Source organism: Plectropomus leopardus, chromosome 12, assembly GCF_026936395.1.
Source record: "Plectropomus leopardus strain MGB_pleo_1.0 chromosome 12, ASM2693639v1, whole genome shotgun sequence".
Classification (NCBI taxonomy): Eukaryota; Metazoa; Chordata; class Actinopteri; order Perciformes; family Serranidae; genus Plectropomus; species Plectropomus leopardus.
Window position 1 is genome coordinate 30,253,493 of NC_142187.1, and position 25,127 is coordinate 30,278,619.

The 25,127-nt window shown below is 38.5% G+C and overlaps 1 protein-coding gene across 5 annotated transcripts in view; it reads left to right on the forward strand.

Moving 5' to 3' along the window:
- The window catches only part of LOC121951566 (collagen alpha-1(XI) chain-like), a 173,078-nt gene that overhangs the window by 87,238 nt on the left and 60,713 nt on the right, over positions 1-25,127 (forward strand). For all 5 annotated transcript variants that reach the window (XM_088085788.1, XM_088085787.1, XM_088085786.1 and 2 more), the window contains 11 exons: positions 212-301; positions 5,137-5,190; positions 10,250-10,357; positions 10,488-10,595; positions 12,406-12,459; positions 13,354-13,407; positions 17,873-17,980; positions 22,086-22,139; positions 23,481-23,534; positions 23,683-23,736; positions 24,007-24,060. In XM_088085788.1, the coding sequence (XP_087941914.1) occupies positions 212-301; positions 5,137-5,190; positions 10,250-10,357; positions 10,488-10,595; positions 12,406-12,459; positions 13,354-13,407; positions 17,873-17,980; positions 22,086-22,139; positions 23,481-23,534; positions 23,683-23,736; positions 24,007-24,060 (792 nt within the window). The remainder of the gene's footprint in view (positions 1-211; positions 302-5,136; positions 5,191-10,249; positions 10,358-10,487; positions 10,596-12,405; positions 12,460-13,353; positions 13,408-17,872; positions 17,981-22,085; positions 22,140-23,480; positions 23,535-23,682; positions 23,737-24,006; positions 24,061-25,127) is intronic.

Sequence of the window (25,127 nt, forward strand, 5' to 3'; positions counted from 1 at the left end):
GCTCCCTAATCACTTGCTGTTGTTCCCACATAATAAGGCATAATTTCAGCTTACATCATAATGTTCAATCACTTCAGTGGTTTTCTCTGACTTTCCTCGGCCACTCTCGGAGATCCTGCTCATTGTTTTCACCTAAAGCAATTCTGCTTAATGATCACCTGACGGCTTATAAGATGTCAGTTAAGTGGATGCTATTTTTCTCTCTTTGTAGGGTGATCCAGGTGGTCAGGGTCCAAGTGGCAAGCCAGGACCTGCTGGCCTGAGGGGCTTCCAGGGGGCAAGAGGTCTTCCAGGGGCCATGGTAACAAACAGAAACCCACACACACATCAACACACTCATACAGACTTACACAAGTGTGGTATCCCACACTCTGAGCACACGCCTGGTTGAATCCAGCTCCAAACCCCAATTACCAGGCTAACTACCTGCTGTTAAACCAAATGTCAGGCTTGGCAGTGGACCTGACTGAAAGGTACAGAACTGGCTCACATAGAAGTGACACAGAGGACTGAGCCAGACACAGTATTGATAATTTTTATCATGATTAATCTCAGCAAGGTTGAAGTAGGTTGTACACTGTTGTAAATGTGGATTTGGCAGAGCGTTTTAACCAGTGAAATGTCCGTTATCAACTGCTGGCTGTGCATTTTAGGGGCATTAAAGAAGTATTTCACTGATACAAATAAGGCCCTCACATAAAACTAGGCCGTCTCTGCAGTAGAAATATGCAAATACTTTTGAAATTGCAGCTACATAACTAGAGGTGGAAAAACTATAACTACCAGAAGCGCCTTACATAATGTGCAATGATTTGTGTGAAGCAATGGCGGCCGGCTGGATGTCGTATTACAGTTAAAATGTAAGGACGGAGATATGCTTGCTGTTAACTACGCATACACATAATGGCTCGGTTTGGCACGTCAGTTGTGCTCGTCCTCAAAAATTAACACAAGGACACGAGATGCGGTATGTCTATAATGCAAGAATGAATGCAAGGTTAAATAGCAAGTATATCTGCTGTCTAAGCTAAAACATGTTTCTGATACCATTTGAGGCAAGAACTACGCAATGCAGAAACAGAATCTAACTAAATTTGATTGGCTCTGCTTAGTTTTACTGTTTGATCGCCCCTTTTTCGGCCTCCATTTTTAGTGTGCAAGAAGTGTGGCGCCCACTTCCCTTCACAAACTCACCTTTAGAGAGAAACAGGGCATTAAAACATGTTCCTGAGAACAATTTAGCAAAGAAATAGTAACTTTATCTTGAGTCATATTCAATCAGCGCTGACTAGTTTTACGTTTGATCAGATTTTGGTGCAAGTTTGAGAGAGAGAAAGAGGGGTTGGTGTTTCTCTTGATCAGCTGTACACTCTGTTTCTGTGGTGGCGGCAGCAGGGTTGGCGGGCAATACAAAACTGCAGAAGTACAGCCTGCAGTTTGAGCAACAGCCCAAGAGCCAGCGAAACACCGACAAATGCAGTGAAACACTGCCAAATGACGTAAATTATGATTTGATACAAAGCTGGTTGAAAATCGTCAAATTGCCCCTTTAATATCCACTTAGAGCTGCAGTAGTTGTGGATTCTTCTCTTTAAAAAAGCTTTATTTTTGATCAAAGAATGAGTCATAGTGGTCTGATTCTGATTCAAACCCACGATTTTGTGAGTACATCACATGAACCCTATAGCATGCTGAGTAACCCCAAATTAATTCTCAAAAGAAGTGGGTGTGGGTGGGAAAAAGTTCAAGGTGAGAGCGGATGCCTGTGAGAGGCTGACTGAGGATCGACTTGAGGGACTCGGGCTGAAGCTCATCTCAAGGCCGACCATTAAGAGCGCACACGACAGCACGGCCCAGACTTATTACCACCGTTATGTTTGTCCCGTGTGTGCAGAAGGATGGCTTTTTCTTCATAAGGGCAGCACACACACACACACACACACACACTGCACAAGCAAATAGAGCCTCCCACTGTCTCTTAAAGTGATCTCATCCAGTCACGCACAACATACGTAAACGAGTGCACCTGTTGTATGAGTAAGAACGTAAAAAGTTAATCTCATTTTGTTTGCCACGCACACACTGGGCAGGCACACATACAGTTTATCCAAAAGAGAAAAAAAGATTGATGCACACACACACACACACACACACACACACACACACACACACACACACACACACACTCCCATCTCTCACTCTTGAGGAAAGGCACAGTAGCAATATACGGGCCAATAAATAACTTTTTGTGTGTCTGGCAAAGAAAGATCCTTCCAGCCTTCTAATGCACCATGGTGAAATGTGGAACCCGGGGAGGTGGAGAGCCTGCTTGGCAGCGTCTGCACCCCCTGGCTCTGTCGGAGCCTGTAAATTAGTTATTATAATGAAAGTCTTAACTGCCTCTGGTGAACTGTTTTCCATATGCAATCTCAGCCTCCTGGTGCTATTATTCAGCAGCACAGGCATTGCCATTCAAGGGCCGGATCTCGAGGAGATGACAGGGGTCCAGGGATAGATGGACTAGACTTGAACTCGTGGCGCACGGCAGGCTTCATAACCTTGTCATCTCTTCTCGTTTTCATTTCCTTTTGAAGCTCAGTTAATGAATCCTCTTGCATTGATAATATAAATACACCTACAGATTAGGCTATATCATAATTTATTAAGTAATAGCCAATTTATCTGTGGTGGAGTTGAACTGCAGCCTAAGTAAATGTTATGAAATATTGGTATTTCATTAATACAGAAGAGGATTAGGGCTGCATGTGAAAAATGTGTTTGAGCTTTTGGTGTAAAGTTTCTGAGTTCCTATTCATCGTCTACAGAGCAGCTCCAGACTTTATGGGTCCTATCTTACGTTCTGTGCAAAGCGGTGCACAGCAAAGTACAGTCATTGCTAGTTTCAGAGCAACACAGTTGTTATTTTTTAAGGCTAGTGTGCACATTATGTAAGTAGTACATATACTTTTGTACCAATTTTTTTTGCCCATGAACGGTTTAAATATAAGGTGTGGTCAGGCGCATTGTTGAAGTATAATGATTTTTAGGTAGCAGAAAGCAATTGCATCATTGGCCAACCCAAACTTGGTCTAAAATTAATGGCGCAATATTTTCCTGCTATGCAAAGGTGGCATTATTCATATAGGAAGATGCCACTACGTAGGTGGAATCATAACGTGTGTGCACTGTGCTTTTTACACACACAGGGATGCACAGATAGGTTCCAGGTGGGTGAGATGAAACACATCATTAATGAAGAAAATATTTATAAAGAAAATATTTACGACATTCTAAAAAATGTGAATGTAGCAGAGAGCAGAGTAGTCCAGTCCAACTCCCAAATACGAGGGATGCTGTGTGTATTTACACACAACTAGCAGCTTATTTGACAACTTCACCATGTGTACAGCGGCTTTTACAGAAATTGGGAGATGACATTCTGATCGGTTAAATTCATGTCATGTCCAGAACACACCTATGATTAATTAAGGGACTAAATACAACCCCTCTGCACCTGGTGTCCCATTTACAGTCATATAATGCACCATTTATAGAGTTAAAATGGAGTTGGAGACGTCCCAAATAGTGATGGTGAATAGTGATTGAACCCTCCAAGGCCTTGATTTTAACATATTCGAATTCGAATTCCTCCTTTAGATGATTTTCACCTTTTAAGGACTGGTTCATCCAAATGTATTTCCTCACTCAGCTTGTGGTGTCCCACCATATATAATAATATAATAATATCATTTTGGTTTTATGTGCTCCTGTTTCTAAATGTCTGTCCCTGAGATATCAAACACTGCCTGAATACAATGGATGTAAATGGAATTTTGTTTGTGGCTTTTCAAAAGCAACATCTCTGTGTAGAAACAGTGAAAGTTTTACTCTGGATAATCCACAGATGTCACTATTAACAGTTCTCACACAGACTTTGTTTTTTGCAGAAAATATTTCTAAAGAAATCTGTAACGTTTAATAATTTACGTGCAATTTTTTACCACTATGAGCACCATAAATTTAATCCAATTCACTTCCCTTTTATTGGGGTGACAGCAGAAATCTCCTGGACTTATATTACAAAACCTGGGAAAATAAAACTGAAGTTATCTTATCCTCATTGTACCAACAGAGATGCGTGAGAAAATACGTTAAACTGACCCATTAATGACCTGCTGGCTGAGTAAATTAGGAGCTAATAACATGGGGATTGTGAGCGCAAATTTAAAGAAAGCACATCACATATTTGCCCTTTGCCTCCATGTATGTAAATCTCAAAGGAATACTGTGAGGGGAGTTTGGAAAACTTTATTTAAGAGTCAGAACTTCTTTAAACTTTCATCGGGGGGCATATAAGGAGGTAGAGTGGGTCGTCCTTTAATAAAATAGTTGGCGGTTTGATCATCAGCATCTCCTGTCCGTGTGTCAAAGTGTCATTGAGCAGAACATGAACCTAAAGTTGCTCCTGATGGTCCGGCACCATGCACGGCAGCTCTGCCATCATCTATGTATGAATGCGTATGTAATATTAAAGACAAAAAAAAAGAATGTGTGTGTGCGAATAGGTGAATTAGAGGAAAAATTATAAAGTGCTTTGTCCTGTAAGGTAGAAAGGTGCTTTATAAATGTAGCCCATATACTATGATACCTATTAGTAATGATAACATAATCACGAATACACCAAAAAGACATTATAATTCCAATTTACTTTAACTGTAATTCATTTTATTTCCTTCCTTATTTTATTTTCTTTATTATTTATTATTTTATTTTATTTATTTATCTCTTTTTAAATATATATATATTTATGTCTACTCTCTGTCACAGAGAGTTGAGAGTAACGCAATTTCAATCCTCTGTTTGTCTTGTACATACTGCAGAATTGACAATAAAGCTGACTTTGACTTTGACTTTGACTAGATCATAAATTGCTACTTACTGTGTGCCTTTCTGGATCCCTATAAACACACATTGCACATACACAGGTGTACACATATCTACACACGCGTGCACACATACACGCACACAGTAACATTTAAAGGCCCATTTGACAGCTGTGATTACTGCTCTTTGAATGGCATTGAGCGGCAGCCCGCAATGAGTGAGATCTAACCCTCTTCTGTCCTCTGCTTTCAGGGTCCAGCTGGCTTAAAGGGAGGAGAAGGGCCTCAGGGTCCCCCCGGCCCCATCGTAAGTAGCCCGTTTCTATGGTTACCTCATCCTCTTCTGCCACAGAGATTAAAGTGAAAAGCGACTTGTGCTTTTGGAGAATGCAGTTGTACATGCTGTGCACAAGCTCCGCTTTCCAGTCACTCAGCAGCAGCTGTAATGTAAACTGCAGTGCAGAGGGTAGTAGAGCAGAGCAGGGTGGTGTGATTGAAATCAACACCACAATAGGAAAAAATGGAGTATACGCTACAATATTAACCCTTTAGTAGTCACACTGAGAAATGCATCTAGTAAAAAAAATATGTATAAATTATATGGTAAAGTATTAATAGTAAATGTAATTTAAAAAAAATAAAACTTACATTAAAAGAAACAGCATAAAAATAAATAAAAGTAATAAATACAAATAATAATACATCTAGAAACAAAATCTTTATAAAAGGTATGGTAAAAAAATTAATGATCAATGTAATATAAAAATCAGACAATAAAAGTAACTCCATAAAATAAACAAACAAATACATAATAATAAATAAATAAAAGTAATAAATATGAATAATAACGAATAGTTACAAAATTGATTAAAGTGTAGGGTAAAAAAATGAGTAGTTAACATAATATAATAGAAATCAGACAATAAAAGTAACTTCATAAAATAAACAAATACATGAAAATAAACAAAAGTAATAAATACAAATAATAAAAAGATATAGCAACAAAGTCTTTATAAAATTTATGGTAAAAAATAGACAATGTAAACTAGAAATCAGACAATAAAAGTAACTTCAACAAACAAATAAATAAATAAAAATGTATGAATAAAACTGAATGAATAGAAATATTAATGAATTACCCAAATCTGTATAAAATGTATGGAAAAAAAGAATAGTCAAAGTCATGTAATAAAATAAGAATAGAGGGGAATAAGAGGATATTTAAAATACTAAAATCCACCCAATAAAAACATCTGTGTGAATATAGGTCCTGTCGATAACAAGAGACAAACATTGAGGTTATAGGTTATACAACATGACAGTGTCACTGAAATGTCACATTTCAGAAACATTGCACTTTTACTGTGTTTGTTGTCATGAAGTGGATAGTAAAGTGTATTATTTCTGATCACCTCTCATACAGATGTTTTTAGTATTTTAGCATTATTATTGCTCCAGAGAAGATTTAGCAGTTTCAAATAAGAGAACTATGATTTTGTGTTGCTTGATTTGTGGTGTTTTTTTTAGCAGCTCAGAGATATTTTTAGGTGTGAAATTAACAAGACTTCCAAACATTACTTTGAAGCATGGCCCAATCATTGCTTAATTACCCAAAGAAACAACTGCTGTAGTTTCATCCCTGTAACTTGAATGTTCTTAGATGTTTTCCTCTCACATGAAATGCTTTCTATAGAAACTGTTGTGACACAGATGGAAGAAGTTTTTATTTCTGCATGACCACTGCTTTGAGAGAAACTTTGCACTCAATTGATAATCAGATGTAATAGAGCTGGGATGTTTCTCTCTGTGATTATGGGTACTTATGTTGCATCCTCTGCATCACTGATTCCCCCCTTAATCACAGTAAAGGACATCCTGTTCGATAATATAGCTGCTTTCATATACTGTGCTGTTGCTCGCACAAAGTTTAGGACCCTGAAAAGGAGAAGAAGTGGCAGGGCAACCCATAAATAAGTGGGGCACTTTTTTCCTGCCTTTGTCTCTGAGCCCCTCAGTTAGCGATATATGCAATGAAAAGCCTCGGGAGCTCCGGTGGTGAATCAGTACAGAACGCTGACTGACAGGCAGCTTTGAACTGTCTGACATTTTGTTCAAGCGTTAAACGCAGGCTCCCGATAATTGCCCCTGCTCACCAGTGACAGAGCAACACCAGATTAGATGACAGCGGATATGCAGAGCATGGATGAAAAGATGATGAAAGCCAAGAAGAGGGGCGTTCTCTGAATGAGTTAAAACCGTTTCCACTGCGAAATGAGATGAGTTTTCTTAAATTGGATTGAAAGTGAGCCATTGGATGAAAACATGTGATAGACTGTTTTGGTAGTGTTTGAAAAAAAAAAAACTCCTTGAAAAAGAGGCCAGTGTGCAATGCCCACGCACACAAGAGATCTGATATTTTCCTCCATCGATTTCCTGCCAGAGATTGAGCTGCTGTTGTGCTGTGGGAAAGTCTGAGTGCCGCGCGTGTGTGTGTGTGTTGCTATTTCATAGTCTTTTTAGAGGGTTGTGTGTGAGTTTTGAAAGAGACAGACCAAGAAACTGCACAGAAGAAAAAAGCAGAAAGCACGAGTGCGACTAGTTCAGGCACAAACACAAAGATTTTCAGCTGCAGTTTTGATTTCTAGCCAGAATATCACGTGTGGGAGAAAAAACATGGGTGTAATGAGAGGGAGGAAGGCAGAGAGAAAGAATGAGAAGTTGTGTGAGTCAAAGAAACTTGTGTGTGCGGGAGTGTGTGTGTCCTGGCGGGCAGGTTGGCAGGCTGGGGATGACAGTTTGGAGCTTCGTGTGTGTCACCGGCTCTGTCTGTCATGAAACGGTCCAGGCATATGAGTGCCAGGTGGCGGCTCACATCAGCAGCTGAGTCACTGTGTGTGTGTGTGTGTGTGTGTGTGTGTGTGTGTGTGTGTGTGTGTGTGTGTGTGTGTGTGTGTGTGTGTGTGTGTGTGTGTGTGTGTGTGTGTGTGTGTGTGTGTGTGTGTGTGTGTGTGTGCATCAGGGTGAATCTTTGGCTTGTGCACATGCAAGTTTTATTTGGAAGCAGCCTGAGACCTTCGCAAGGAAGGAGAATGTCGTAATGACCTGCTGATCTAAAGTGTAGTCACAGTTTATGTGATTTGGGCCACCTATATGGGGATGAGCACACCTGAGGATAGTGAAGAGTAAGAGTAATAAGACATAGTTAAGTTAAGAGTAATAAGACATGCACAAAGATTGGAAAGGCCTTCTGTAAGGGGAGCAGCTGAATCCTATTAGTCAGATAAGAGTTTGTTCATAGGCAGAGCTCTCATCCTGAGACTTTGAGGTTGACAGCAAGGTTAATATACTTTTGTTATTGTTCTTAGTATTGATTTTTAAGTCCCGTCAGGAGTTACATTATTATTGTTGTTACAGCTCCTCACAGCAGTAAAAAAAAACCCATAAACGAATAAAAAAAAGTAATATTCTACACACTGCAATGTTTAGTTTTCAGGAGTGTTGTCATGATTATGAAATTTCTAGCTTAGATGCAGTACCTTAAAAAATATTGATTTGTGATGCCACATGGAAAACCTGACTTGAGGGTATAAAATTACAAGGTTACAAAGTTACATTTAAAATTAAAAGAAAAATTGAACTAGACTACAATATGACAATGACAACTGTTGTACTCTTTGTTAGTAGCAGAGAACAGCAGAATGACTGCAGGAAACTAAGAGAGAGCGAGAAAGTGCAGCTGCTAGCGTCTTGTGGATAATGCACAAAATAAGTATTGATAGTGTTTCAAATAATAATATATAAGATTTAATAAGTCATTATTTTTGTAGTAGTGACGAATCAAAGCAAGCACTCCTTTTACATGCATTGTTTTGTACTGTTTCCTTAAGATATATATACACTGAAAACAAAAGAAACAGCAAACCAAAAAAAAACAAAAAACGTATATTATATATGTATACACAAAATAATCATCCTAAATTTAGATAGCTCTTCTTATATTTAAGTATTTGAAAAGTCCAGTGTGTGGGGGATTTAGGCGAATATTTTGGTAAAAATGGAACTTAATGTAATAATGTTTTCTTTCGTGTACAATCACCTGAAAATAAGAATCATTGTGTTTTACTTTAAAATGAGCCGTTATCTACATATCGAGTGGATATTCATCCACAGATGTTCATCCATTTTTCTACAGTAGCCCAGAATGGACAAACCAAACACTGGCTCCAGATAGGGCCAGCCATTCATCTTTTGCCTTTTTGTATATTTTACAAGATAATTGCAAAAACACAAAAGATATTCCTTTGTTTGTATTCATGAATCATTCTAAACAAAGGCTGCCCACGAAGGTTCCCATTGGGGCCCAGGATCAGATCGTCATTTAGACTCTTTATGCTTCAAATACAGAACATTTTTGTAGAGACAGTAAAGGCATCCTGGCTTTGGCGCGGCATAAACATTCCCGTAGTTTCCTCTCTATAGCCCATATCTGACGTTTTCTTCTTTTTTTCATTTTTTCTTCTTTTTTTTTTTTTTTTTTAAAAAAACACCTAACACTGAAAGAATCCTAACCAGGAGTTTAGGCTTAACACATGGAAGAGGTTTCAGTTGGTTGCAGTCTGAACTTTTTTTCTTAACTGTGCCACAAATTAACTTCCTTGACTGTTAAAAATCTTTGTTTTGCATTTGCTCTAATCTTTGATTTTGTAAACATACAAGGTCATCTCAGTTCATACTCACTCGCTCTTATTTGCAACAGCATCTGTATACAGTCTGAAAGCATTTTATATTAAATGTTAAGTCCACCAAATCTCTAAATTTGAGAGCATGTGAGTTAATAAATAAATTGTTGGATGATCTATAAAAATCAGCTCTACCCCAACACAAACAAATCAGTGAAATCTGTGATTGTTCTGTTTATATTTTCTCACAAAAAAAACACACAGTAGGTTAAGTATAGAACCATAAAAAATACAACACGGGTAATGAATTCAGATTGAGGTATTTTGTCAAAAGTACAGCATTTATGTTAAACTTTAGTGAATCGAGAACCTGTGGAGACCTTTTTGGTTGAGTTATCTCATTATTGTTCTGTGAAAATTGAGAAACAGGCATGAAAATAATCAGGCTTATTCATTCAGATGTAGCAAGGACACTTCACATTATAATGGCCATAGTCTGTCGAAAAGGTGTTCTTTGAAAATCCCCGTTAATTAGTACAGCTTTTCTAATGAACTCAGAGTTTTCATGCTTTCTGTACTTTCCGTGACTTTCAGCTGTTTCATACTTTTTCTGCAGGAAATTGACTTCTCCAGATAGCTCCCACACGCTGGAGCAATGACTGATGGGTCTTTGTTCTTTGTCGACAGGGTTCTCCTGGAGAGAGAGGCGCTGCTGGCCCTGGAGGTCCCATTGGTCTGACAGGACGCAATGGACCCCAAGGACCACCCGGCCCTGCTGGAGAAAAAGGAGGCCCTGTGAGTATTTCCGTCCAACCCTCACTCAGTCAAACACTACATATTTAACCCTCCATATACTGCAGTGTGCGGAAAATGTTGATCTGACTGCTGGTAATGTGACATTTCTGAATTAATGTGATGTGTTTAGGGAGAGAAAGGTCCAATGGGTCCTGCTGGCCGTGATGGCATTCAAGGTCCTGTTGGTCTTCCTGGTCCTGCTGGTCCTCAGGGTCCACCTGGAGAAGATGGTGACAAGGTGGAGTAAAGATGTGACACACTGGCATGCTAATAATCCTTGATTTAAATATCAACCTCAGAGAATTAGTTATGTGTAGTGTTGCAGGCAGTAGTGGAAGAATTATGCACTTCCTTTACTTGAGTAAAAGTACTAATACCACATTGTAAAAACACCCTGTTACAAGTGAAAGTCCTGCACTGTAGATGTTACTAAAGTAAAAGCAAGTATGTATTATGAGGAAAATGTAAAGTATTAAATGTAAAAGTTCCTACTGCAAAAAAATCTTAACACAAATACAAAACAACAAGAAGAAAACACCTCAGAACTCAAAGTTATATTTATATAAAAAATAAAAAAATACATAGAAAAAGACTTAAATGTTCATCACAATAGTTGGCAGTTCATTTTCTGTCAATTGGCTAATTGATCAATCGACTAGTCGTTTCAGATGTGCTTAAATAAACTGTTTGGTAATTTAGTTTATATCAAACTGTCCTATTTTAAAAACTCATGTTACTATTTTTATGCAAAAATCTTCATTTGCAATGTAATTAGTAAATAAACCTGTCAGGTAAATGTAATGAAGTAAAAAGTAGATTATTTTCCTCTGAAATAAGTATAAAGTTGCATTAAATGAAAAAAACTCAAGTACAAGTATCTCAAATTTGTACCTGAGTAATGTTACATTCCAACGCTGGTTGAAGAATGTCAATATTTTAGTTATTTTAAAAGGGAGACTTTTTACACATACTTCCTAAAAAATAGTTTCAAGTTTCAATTATAGTAATAAAACGTTTGTTCAGCTCCAAAAAATCTTCTGTTTACATTTAAAGGTCATCGTAACTGCTAATAATAATAATTCTATGATAGCTTATCGTGAAACCGCAACATTTTCTGAGATGGTAATCATACCATGAAAATTTCTTGATGTTGTAATCATTTTATGTTTAGAACAAAAGCACATTCAAGAAAGTTTTATTTTAACATCTGTAACCAGCAGCTTCTTCCAAATAAGTTCAGAACACTTAATTTCAATCCAGCGTTTTCTATAGCGCAGTAGAATACAGTTGTAACTTTAAAGAGTATAACACATATCTACAACTGTCAGCATTTTCAAAATGTATTTAGAAATGTGAGGATGTCATGTCAACACGTAATGGCATATGGTCTAACTTTCTTTTATATTTTAATACGTGTTGTAATGACACCATATTTCTATTTTATTGCTGCACTGTTGCCACAATAAACATGTATTTCACTGTTTGACAAATATACAGGTCTTAATATACAGTAAATATACATAGAAAGCACATTCTGCATAAAAACAAATTTTTCAGTGTCTTTGTTTAGCCTCAGGCCCACATTGACGGAGAATAATCTCAGATTGTTGCATTTCAGTTAACGAAATAAGCACACTCTAGAGGAATTAAAGCATTTCTGAATGCAAACCAATACATATTTACTGAAATAGCCAATAGCTTACATCCCCTGTTTACCCTCAGGCCAGCAAATCCCACATCCACACTTGAACCACAGATCTGGATCTTTACTTTTGTAACCATCTTGTCTCTCAGATCCCAGTCACGTCTTCTATCAAGCCATTTTGTCAGTCAAAGCACCAATGGGGTTAGTCAAGGAGCCAATTAATTAATTGCAAACACTCGCCCAAGGTCTTTGTGGGCCAATCAAATTAGAATCTCTTGAGAAATATTTACTACCCACCGGTGCTAAAGGTGACACTTTAAGATATTGGAGTTTGACTAAACATGAGAGCCTGTTAAGATTGATAAGAGAGATGTGAGCTCTGCTGTTCTGTATTGCACCACAGGGAGAAGTTGGCGGACCTGGACAGAAGGGAAGCAAAGGAGACAAGGGTGAACTGGTAAGTGATCATTTTTTCTCCCTTATACTTTTCTTACGATTTTGATTTTTATTAGGCAACAAGTTTTGACTGATCATCTATGAAAATTGAGCAAAGAATCTTAGCTGCTGAATCCTCATTTGAGCTGAATTAATCAAAGAATGCAGGTAACTTTGCAGTGACTCAGCTCTGGTTATTTTGCCCTAAACAGTCTGCAGCATATAAAACATTAAAGTAACTACAAGGAACTCCTATTTTTTGTGGATTTGGTGTCCCTAGTGGACAAAAACAATAGTGTTTCCATAAGTACCACTGCCATTTGTTTTGGAAACAAGAGAAAGTTAGATGTAATTTATCACATCTCCATGCTGGCAATAGCTGATGCTGGAGCCATAATGTTTTTCCGAATTGCCCATCCATCCATCAGTCTATCCATTCTTATGAGGGATATCTTGAGGGAATTTTCCTCAAATTTGGCACAAACGTTCCCTTGGACTCAATGATGAGCTGATAAGATTTTGGTCATCAGTCAAGCTCACTGTGACCTCGTCTGTCTCATTCTTGTGAACATGATATCTGAAGAACGCCTTGAAGAAATTTCGTCAAATTTAGCACAAACGTGAAATGAGTAGATTTTGGTGTTCAAAGGTCAAGTTTACTGTGACTTTGCATCCTTCTTGTTCTTATGAACGCGATTTCTAAAATTAACTTCCATTGTTCTCTTGTGTTGACCAATACCTAAAACATTAATTGTTCTAATTATTTTATTTTTTTGTATATTTATAGTTTTTATGTGATTATACTATAGGAGGCAATATTATTGTTTTAACTTTATTGCTTACTGTATACAGTGTAAGTGTAAAAACCTAATGGGGATCCCCATAAACAATATCTCATTACTTCTTGTGTTTTTAGGGTCCACCAGGCCCAAGCGGTCTTCAGGGTGTGGTTGGAGCTCCTGGTCCTGCTGTGAGTATCACTTCCTCTGATCATCTTATGTCAGCTTTTCTGTAGTGAAATATTATAATACACTCTCAGTCCACTTTTGTTAATGGATGTCATATTCAGAAATATAACACAAAATTAAAAGAGACCAGCAAATTGCCACTTGGTAAACTCTGTGCACCTATGTTTACCCTAAAAAGTCATTTTTAAATAAGTTTCCAAAAAAGCTTTATTTGGCAGATGCAGAATTTTTAAAATGCCCTTTTTTGTCAACATTTTAGAAGATTTTAAAATGTAAGGGTTGTTGTCATAGTAACAGCCCCTGCTTTCCATGGTGGGTTGTGCACCTGTATTTTTGCCTAAATGTGTGCTCACTTGATCCTGAAGGATTATAGTTCAGAATAAATCAAGTCAGAAATATTTACTCCAAATGAAGTACCAATAAAGACAGTGAGACAATTTGGAATTGGACCAAAAGCCTGTGGGCAGAGCTTTTGATCTTTTTGTCAGACCTGTAGTGTTATCGCAAAGTAACAAAATCACGTCCAGTGCTGCAGCACTGGACCCTGTTATTTGGTCATTCCCATCATGTTCCATCGAGAGCAACTTGTACTTTATGTATGTTTTTATTTTGACTTTACTTTTTCTGGCTGCTGGTGTGACGGTCAGTTAAATGAGCTGCTCACAGTGTTTAAATACATTGGAAAACTGGACTCTTAATAGTGCATAGTTGGAGACCCCTGTTTATATTAAAACAACAACAACGTTTTATTCCCCAGATGGGCAGAAATTAGGTTTCGTTCCAGCCAGTTCAGGGATACATTATGCAGGCAGTATTGCTTTTTACCGTCGCCTCAGCAGTCCAAAAACTATTGGCTGCAGTCCTTATTTATTTAGGATTCCCCATGCCTCTGTCATTGTAATGCTACATGAATTTCTTTTTAATCACGACTGTTAGTTGCAGTAGGGTAGCCCACAAAGAATTCTGTCCTCACAGTCATTAACAGTTTTTCCTTATGTAGTGTTTTTAGTCATCAATTACATTGCATTTCCACATTTAAAGTTTGTATTGCGTGGCAATACATTCTCACAAATCACTAAGGCAAACAAACTTGCCAATCAGTTCCATGTATTACCTGATATGGCAGCCGGTTTAGCTAAGAAAACTGCCTTGTATGCCGCAGAACATACTCTACCCATCCATCTCATTAACACAACAGGAAAAAGGCCTGTTTCTACAATAGCTGATGGCCCAAGGGCAGCTAAGAGCTCATTGCTGTAAATTATCAGGCCTTAACAACCATCCTAGCAAAAACTCTGCATCTGCAGGGCTCTGTGGGGGCTAGAATAGACCTGGTGAGACGGATTGCCGTGAGCAGGTAGTGCACCCGGGCTGAATAACAAATTATTTAACAGTTGTTTGTCCTGGTGAGTCAGCCTGCTCATGTGTATTCATACCTTCATAACTGAGCTCTGACTCGTGCTGTGTAGTTTCACCATTATCTGCCCCCTTTTTATTATTATCGCAGGTCCTTATGCTGTTATCAATTCCAACTATACTATCTACCCCACCTCTCAATCCAGGAGAAATGTTTGTGTTTGCAGGGAAAATGAATGATCCAATTTTCTTTTCAGTTAAGGCTTAACAAGGTTTACAACAGCTCATTCCCTGGTATTGTGTTTAAGATACAACTAAGGTCAAGCAGGTGGAATGAAACACTATTGATCTTCATCAGGATGTGGTAAACATCGTTTTCAACAAATCAATTTTGTTTTTGTTTTAAGTTGGGTCTAAGAAAAAGACAAATGTTCAACAACAGTTTTTGAAAAGTCACTTTGCAGGAGGAAACAGGATTTTGTGGTGTTAATATTTGTTTCTATACAACATAAGAAAAACAAAAACCCTTGAATAGCCACTTCTGTTTGCTTCAAGAACAATCTAAGGATATAATAGGTTATATGCACTTCAGGTGAGTCATGAATTACATCTGCCTTTGCATGTGTGCACTGCCTCAAGGCCTCACCAACTTGGGTACTAATCATATCTTATTCAATTATTTCAGACACACGACGCATATACAAATTAATACCCAGTCCTGCAAAATTCCCAGCTTTAGTAAAAATAATTACTCATTGACGTATGATGATTAAAACAACTAAGAAAGCATTTTTCTAATTAAAAACTTGAGCGTGTGTTGAATGCACAGATTTTTTTCAGTTCCCATCCGTAATTTAGAAATCAGTGAGCCACCAGAACATAATTTGCAGATTCAACTATTTAAATTTAAATTGAAACCTATTCTCAACACCTTAATGTTCATAAATACTTGACATTCGCCATAGACCTATGTCATGGCAGATATTGTGACATGTCATAGTATAAAAAGCCCAGGTGTATTATATTAACTTAAATGTTTGCAGCACTAAACGTAGAGGAGGCCCTGGTGTGGTGCATGCTGAGTCCTTAGTGTCCCAGCTTCTTGAGGGCAATTAATGGAACTGAGCCACTGTTAAAGAAGTATGTCACTGCTGGAAATATGGTCTTTTCTTAAAACTAGGCTGTTTATGCAGCAGAGAGATGCAAATACCTTTGAAATTGGTGCTCCATCACCAGAGAATATAGAGAGGACTGTGACATTCGCTTTTGCTCAAGAGGTAGGAAAACCTTTAACTACCAGAGTGTACTGTGCTGCAACAGACCAATAAACATTCCCACTGGTGGGTGACATGATTCAAACTAGTCCGTTTGGCGTAATGGCAGCTGGACAGTAACAAACAGTCTTGCATTACAGTAAAACAGTGAGCTACTAATACTCTTTGTGTCTGTGGTGGCGGGCAATACCAAAATGCAAAATTAGAGCCTGTAGTTTGATAAACAACCAGAAAGCCAGCAAACCTTTGTCAATTTTTTTTGTCTAAAGCATCTGAAGGAGTTTTGCTGGGGGGGAATCAGGGAGAGCTTTCATTTACACATACTACCCACATTGTTATGATATAAAGCTGGTTGAAAATCGGCAAGTAATCCCTTTAGTGATATAAGTTTCATCTGTAAGTTTTCTATTATGACATGCAAATGTCTACTGTAAAAAAGGCCCATTGTTGAATCATTTCACTAACTACATTGGAAGCAGGCTGCTGACCAAACTTCATATTTTGGTCATGATAACTAATCAAGCCTTCGCTTCATGTTCTTTTGGCAGTTTTATCCAATGCCACCAGTCAAAGAGCTCCACTATGTCAACAAAATTAATGGAGCGAGTTGTGCATGCAGTGCAACAATGAATGACAAATTATGCAGCATTTAAGTTCAAACACTCTACAGTCGTGCTCATTTCTGATTCTGATCTCCCTGAGGAGCTGTCAGGGCAGTCAGAATTGTTCCCTTTTTTTTGGTTAAAGTCTCTCTAAACTTTAGTCCACCTTGTCTCCGACTCTTCAGTTCAAAGCTGAACTCCAGCTACCTGTAATCACCTAACATTTCCTTCTAAACTGCTCTGCATTCAGTACCAGCGCCCGAGGCTGCCTCCTTGTCCCAGGGCTCAGCGAGAGCTCCACAAGCACTTTCAAGTGCTGACATGCGTTTGAACTGAAAACTCCCAGTTTGTCAGCACTTCGCTACTTCCCTGTAGTCTCCCCTTTTCTATCCTCTGTAGCCCCATGCACCTCTGACTTCGCAGATAAAGTCAGCATCTTTCACATACGCTGTTTGCCGTAACCCTGTGGCGATCCTGTACTGTATCCAATGCTCCCTTGTGAGGAGCTTTGGTAATCTGGCTGCTGTTTTTACAGGTAGCCCAGAAGCACAGGGGATCTGTGGTGGGAACTGTTGTCTCACCCTGGTCCTTTTTTTGTCTTGCATTTTCCCTCCAAATGCCGAAATTACCTTTAAAAGATGAAACTAGGGGTCATCAGTGGCTGAGTGGATAAAGCAGGCACCCCATGAATAAATGCAGTGTCCCTGCTGCAGCGGCCTCGGGTTCGACTCCCGCTCAAGGCCTTTTGCTGCATGTCATCCCCACTTTTTCTCCCCCTTTCATGCTGAACTGTCCTATCTAATAAAGGCTAAAATGCCAAAAAAATAATCTTTAAAAAAAAAAAAGATGAAACTGTCGGGGCACTCCTAATGTCATAGACTGATAAACTGCTGACCTGTCCAGGGTGCATGCTGGGTACAGCTCCAACCCCCTCATAACCCTGAAAGAAAATATGTGGTTGTAGAGAATTGATGGATGGATGAAGCTGCCATAAAATGACCTTCAGAAAAGGCATTAAGGTAAACTGTCTGTCCTAATCTGTGTTTGAATACGGGCATCGACCCACCCTCCACCATGCAAGCTTGGATATACTCCATAACCTTGAAAAGGATTAAGAGGGCAAAGAAATCCCATAGGAGAAATTCCGGTGTTTGTGGACTTGCATTTGCCGAAGCTCCGGCTAATGGGGATCGGAATAAAGATGTTTGTATTTAATGAGCTTTGACCTCCCACAGGGCAGCGATGGTGAGTCTGGACCGAGAGGACAGCAGGGTATGTTTGGCCAGAAAGGAGACGAAGGGCCCAGAGGATTCCCCGGTCTACCAGGACCCATCGGACTGCAGGTAAGCCCTGTATACACACAGGCACATGTTGATTCTCTCATTCTCAACACATGACAGCCAGATCACGTTGAGCGCAGCCTCGTAGGTATGCACATCACTTCCTCTCCGTCTGAGCCAGCCAGGGCAGAATGAGTTCCTCCCCACCCCTTAAACCGACAACATTTCACCTCTCCTTACATCATTTACATTACATCAAAACAGAGCATAATTTATTAATGCAGCCTCCGCTCCTAATAACACTTTGCATTGCTCCTAGGCAAATAATGCCCCCCCTCCCCTCAAGGACTTTCCGTAGCATAGACGGTTCTCGAAATCCATCACCATTGCTAACAGTTTGCATTTGGCATTTTGCCGCACCGCTAATGGTGGAAGGGAGACTGCCGTTAGTTTTCTACACAGACTACATCATTATCATGCAGTAAACCACTTCCATGCAGTGCTCCCAGGCCCACATAAAAGACCAGTTTCTGTGGTAGCCAGATATTTTAACACATTATAAATTACTTACTACTTCAAAATATGTCTTATGATAGACATATTATAATGTGCATACATTGTTAATTTCCTAGATGATTTTGAGCAAAAGGGGCAGCAGCTATGATGCAGACAGTCAGTCGGGATGCTTTGATACAAGAGTGGACACATTTACTTTGTCTGGCATCAAACCTGTGACCCTGCAAATAGTCTGTGTGGGCACCAGTACACCCTGCGTACACAAACATGGATTACAAAAGCTGTGCAGAAGAGTGGTATTTGAGGGCTTTTGTCAATAAATGACCAACTGTTTTATTTCCCACTTCACCACACATTGATTCCCGGCTTCTCATCTTATTTTTAATGGTGGGAGTTCATTGATTTGTTGAAAGTGTTTTTTGTTTTTTTTTTTCTTGTTTGGAATCATGCAGAGAGCATTAACGCCCATTTTTGGAATTACAGTGATACTGCCCATGTGCAACTTTGAGAGAAGAAATAACACTTGCAATAAGAAGAAATAATAACCAATAAAATGCACTGTCCCTCAATTCAATAAACTCACGGGGTTTGCACATACAACCTTTTTAATTTGGAATAACGCTTGTTGTGGCTAATGTTAAAGCCATATTATGCAGGATTGTCGATTACTGTTTATAAACACCAAGTAGCAACCTCTGAGGCTGAACAATGACAGCAATACGGAGGTGCCAAAAAACTGCAATTCATCAGCTGGCCACTCGAGGCTGGCTAAAAAACAAGCGTAAACCCCCATAGACCCTCATGTTAAAATGCCCAACTTTATAGTACAAATATACATGTTTACAGCCTGGTACAAACCTCAGTTTTGGTCTCTGTAGCTAATTTCAACATTCATCACAACTGTTCAGGAGGAGATTGGAACATTTTTTTTTATAACTCACCTGTTTACTGAGAGCTGTGGGAGTACACGCCCATAAATGTCCCAAACAAAGAAAATACAATGCAGAGGGCAGAGTCTCTGCAAAAAAACACACCACCACACACCTCTAGTGGATCATAAGTGATGATTAAATAGCATTACTTCTGTTTAAATCTATGCATTGGAAATCCTGCATGATATGCTTTTAACTCATTTTATGGGACTGCTAGAACATATTGTAACTCTCTTGTGCCCACATTTTATGCAGTTCAGTAAAAGATACATAGTCTCAGTTTAGGAAACGAAAAAGTGTACAGTATATGTACAGTGTATTCTGTTTGCTTTTAAATTGTCCCATAAAGATTTAATACCAAGATTAAGAATTAGCTTTTATGCAACTACTGCCCCACTTAACTTTTGCTTTTTTTCAGCTCACTTTTCCTCGAAAACTGCAACTGAGTGAAAAAAAGAGCAAAAAGGGCATAAAGCATCGGCTCATTTAAGCCAATGAGCCGAAGTTGAAGAAAGTTGCTTTGGTGGCAATGAATAAAGAAACGGCACATTGTAGAATATCTAAAAGTCAATTATCCAAGGACTCACTGAGGATGAAATTAGAGCGAAGCCCTGCTGGTCAATAGGGCCAGATAACGTTGTTATTAAGTGCAATTGGCTTTTAATTGGGCATAATGCACTCCATCTCCACTCTTTTAATTATGTTTGGCTAAGCTGCCCTTCAATAGATGGCAGCAGCCACTGCGAGCTCAGCTCTTCAATTCAATTATCTGTAGCATTAATGATTTTTGACTATGGGGAATGAATGGCTTTCAGTTTGAAAGACTTCCATCATTTAGAGCTGTGTTTGCCGGGGAATATTGGAGCCCTCGCTGAGGGGATGAATTCTTCAGATTAAGAGGTTAAGATGTGGATGGAGAGGAGAGTAAATATCAGATCTGATTACACCCGAGTGTCCTTATAGTTCAAGACCAGAGTGGAAAATACAGGTTTTGTACGGTCATGAAAAACCTGTAAAAGTCATGGAATTTGCAAATAGCAAATTCCAGGCCTTGAAAAGTTTTCCAAATCTAAATGTACCCTGAAAGTTATGGAAAAGTAATAGAATTTTGTTTCACAAACAACAGGATTTGTTGAATGGCTGTCGGAAATTTGAAAATCCAACGATGATTTCTGTTTTTACAGTTTGTGGCTGTTATTTTTGGTGATTTTTTTTTTAAGATAACATGCATTCTAAATCCAAAGCACCAACAATTTTAAAAGAAAAAAAAGACTTTTTTTTCTTAAGAAATCCCCCAAAAATTTCAACAACAAAAAAATACACAATTTAAAAAAGTTACCTTTTTTCTTTATAAATCACGAAAAAAAATCATCAACATTTTATTAAAGAGAAAAAAAGCCCACATTGTTTAATTGGCAGTAAAATATTAATTTAAAAAAAACGAGCCATTCAAAGTTGTATCCCACTCCCCCAACCCAATATAAAAAGCATCGTTCCCTTCCCATTGCTTTTAAAATTATTCGACATACATCCCCTGTTTTTCACCATCTCTTTCATAAATAACAAAACAATCCGCAAGTTATACTGTAATATTCAGTATATATATATTCTGGTTTTAATTCATTGTGTTTTTAAATAATACATATTTTAATTAATGTAATGTATGATCTTTAAAATTGACTCAAAGTCATGGAAAAGACAAGAAAAAGTTGTAGAAATGTCTTGGTGAAAACAGTTTAAACCCTGAAAATATAAGGAAATGCCAAATCATTAGTAAACATTTATTTACTTTCCCTGATATGAGTAGCTTGGGTATTTATGTGTGTTAATTTAACTCATATTACTACTCCAGCCTGCTGATCCATTAGTACACATATTTTACAAAGACGCCTAACAAGTCCATCATTGATCAAGAGCCTGTCACATCCAGACATAATGCATGAAATAATTTGATGCTATATTTATTTTTCTGTTCTTACTACCCTCATGCTTTATTACTGTGAATAAAGCCCTAGTCAGAATTCATTATAAATTGGCCTTCGCTGCCATTCCAGAGGTACATTAAATCAACAAAATGGGCTGAAACTACACATATGTGATTTCACTGATCGATATCCGTGTCATTTTGGTTTCACAGTAACTTATCATTACTGCTGCTTTCCACCCACCTATTGATTATGCACGCTCCATCATCTGAGCTTAACGAACACAACAAATAATAACTGCAATTATGCAGATAGACAATAAGCAACAATAGGATGTGAGAGCTCCTTCATTTCTGTTGCACATACACCTTCCCGAGTTGTATTCAAACTGTTTAAGTCAAACATGATTGAATTCCAAAACTGGATAATACGAACCATGAGCGCCGTCCCCTTTGTTTCCACTCTCCTGTGGACATAGATGGATGAAGCTCCCACCCTGTAATTTACACAGGCTGATTATCCCCAAGCCTCCCATACCCTTTAATTACAATAGGTGTCCTTTTTGACTAATTGTGTGTTTACACTCAGGGGTTCTGCTTGTATTAATGCATTCTCCATCTCATTGCATCCTAAACCTCACTATTCAATACACATCATCTGTAAGTACCTGTTAATGAGCAGCGAAAATGTATTTCTGCTTCTGTCGGTGGGTTTCCTAATGTGCAGTTATGTCCCAGGTGCTGCCTCACATGACCCCTTTTGCTTTGTCCTGAAGAATTTTCGTCTTCTTTGCAGGGTTTGCCCGGCCCTCCTGGTGAGAAGGGAGAGAACGGAGACGTTGGACCGATGGTGAGTGCAGCTCCTTTTGTGACTTTGCTTCAGTTGCAGTGATTCACATTGTTTTCACGTACAACCCAGAGAGGTGGGAAATTGTGCTGATTGTTGAGAAGTTTTGGCTCGTGGCTGAGTTTGGCAACTCCTCAAGCCACTTGGCAGATTTCTTGAAGTCTGTGGAAGATGTTCTGACACAAACATTTCTGCCGGTGAAAACTTTGCATGCTCTGTTCCCCTGCAGTAAGTTTTTATCTACTGGCATTTATTAATTTTTTAGCACAGTCAGACTGCAATAAAATATACTCTCAATGTAAGTCTGAAGGGAGGTGAGTTCAGTTAAAAAAAAAAAAAAACAACTATCATGTACATATTTGGTTTGGAGGGCATGCACATTTCACATATGTTCAATAACATCCTGAGATGTGTTGTTGTGCTCAGTATCATAAACCCATTTTCACAGAGACCTTGCTATAGGACTGCTACAAAGTCCCTTCTCCATGATGCTGTCACATTTTTACACAGAACTGAACAACGGCAGCATCATGCTGCCCCAGTGTGAGTTTAGACAGCATGCTGGCATTGTGGAAACAAAAGAGGCGTGACTTGTGTGATGTTTGACATATTAAAACATGTCTGCTACACGTTTAAGCCCTAACAATGGCATAAAACTACAATAACAATAATTTACAGTCCCTGTTATTTGGCGGCTGATCTCATCCTCTCCTCAGAGTAAGGAGCTCCGGAAACTTAGTGTTTTCCCATTTTGCGCACATTTACGGCCGCTGTTCTTATTCTTTGAATTAACCTACTGCTGTCAGCTGCTTTTTAAATCCTTTGGTTGCACGCATAACATGCCATCAAAATGTTTCACCTGCCCCCCATGATCCCTTCCTGTTGGATGTCTGTTTTACACTGTTTCGGCTCTGTTACAACCTCCCTTGCCGTTCAAAGGCGAGAAAACTCTGTCCCCCCATTCCCGTTCTTACCTTTTTATACAGAATGGCAAGCCGGCATAACGACTCCATATTCCCGCCTTGAACAGGCAGTGTAAAAGGGGCGTTAGAATCTTACTTACTGCCATGTAAACTTAGCTGAATATGTTTTTGTGTTTATATATCCTCATACAAGGTTTCTAAATTGTTCGCAATTGTTTTAGCAAAATTCTTTGTACTTATGTACTTGAATAAAATCTGATTTAGGTTCTGGTACCATAAAAAAACAAATAGCACTAAGTGATTCTTTTGGATTTTCGAGTGTAATGTAGAGCATATGTTTGCTTTGCCACCTTGCCAGCATAGACAGAAGTCAATATTTACGCTGCTCTTGACTGAACATAGCTTCTGTTTTTCCTGACAGGGTCCACCTGGTCCTCCCGGCCCCAGAGGTCCCCAGGGTCCCAGTGGAGCCAGTGTAAGTTTGTTTTTCCTCTTTGACAAGACTTCAGCCATATTTAGAATTTTAAAAATTAAATTTGTTTGTCCATAAAACACACTTTTCTATTATGATACTTACTTTCTCTGGATAATCCCTAACTGTCCTCATTGTGATTTATACACAGGGTGCTCAAGGTCCTCCCGGTGGTATTGGTTCAATGGGAGGCGTAGGTGAAAAGGTAAGAACCAACATGTCTAAATTGTGGAAGCAGCTCCTAAAAATACATTCCCTTCTTTTCCTTTGTTTTTTTCTGGCCTTTAAATAATTACATTTTGTGCTCCAAAAAAAAGAAGCCATTTTCACAACCATGTAATGCATGAAAAAGTTTGTGTTTGACATCAAAGTAGAAGATACCACCCAAGAGTTAGTCATCTGATAATACTATCTGAACTGTTTACTGCAAGTGTGATAATCCACATTAACCCACATTTTCTCTGTGATTTAACAGGGAGAAACCGGTGAAGCTGGAAACCCAGGATCACCTGGAGAGCCTGGTATCGGAGTAAGTACATTATCATGCAAGAATAGTAATTATCCCATTTCAGACAGCCTTTTTTATTTTCAAAAACAAGATAATGTACCATTTTTACATGTGTTGAAAGCACTTAAAATGCATGGCAAGTAGCACGACACAAAATCCAGCCGTGCGCCCTTGTGTACTATTCATCACATACAGTATGTAACTGCGACTGTTTAAACAATCCGTCTGTGAATATCTGTGAGTGCACCTAATTAAGTTATGTTTAATATTTGACACTTCAGCTGTGGGGGCTGCTCTGCTGAGTGTTTTACCTCCATATTACTGCAGGCTGATGTGGAGCAATGCTGGCAACCTGAGGGCTCTTCAGCAGATAATTAGCTCAGCCTGATTTGGACACCTACACTGTTGGAGGTGTCATTAATCTAACCTCCGGAAAGAGGCTGTTATTAGAGGCAAAAGTAAGAATATGCCAGGAGTCATTTTGTGTGACAAAAACATCACAATAGCTTGGAGTTTTTCCACAATGATGTTTTGTTATTCCATGCCTCCAAAATCTGTATTAATGACAGGAAGTTCACTTGCTCATAATTTATTTAACATTAATTTACGAGGGCAGCAATCCGCACGATATGCATAACATCAGTTTCATAATGCTGTGTACTTTGTTTGTCTGCAGAAGATCCTCCGCTTTTTACTTTCCAGTGGTAAAGAGGGTTCGTACAGACATGAAAAACCTGGAAAAGTCATGGAATTTAGAAAAAGTTTTTGAAAAGTCATGGAATTTGAAAAAAGTTTTTGAAAAGTCGTGGAATTTTGTTTCACAAACTTGTATAATAACCCATGATGTGTTCAAAGACCATCTGAAATTTGAAAATCCAGCATTAATGTCTGTTTGTACAGTTTGTGGCTGTGAGAATTGGTGTCATTTCTTTTAAAAGAGCATGCCTTCCAAACCCATTGGAAGGCATGTGTTATTTAAAAATCAACAAAAAAAATGCAAAAATCAATAAATAAATCTCCAAAATGTTTTCTTTAAAAATCATCAAAATTTTGTAAAGAAAAAAACAATGGCCAGAATTCTTTGAAGA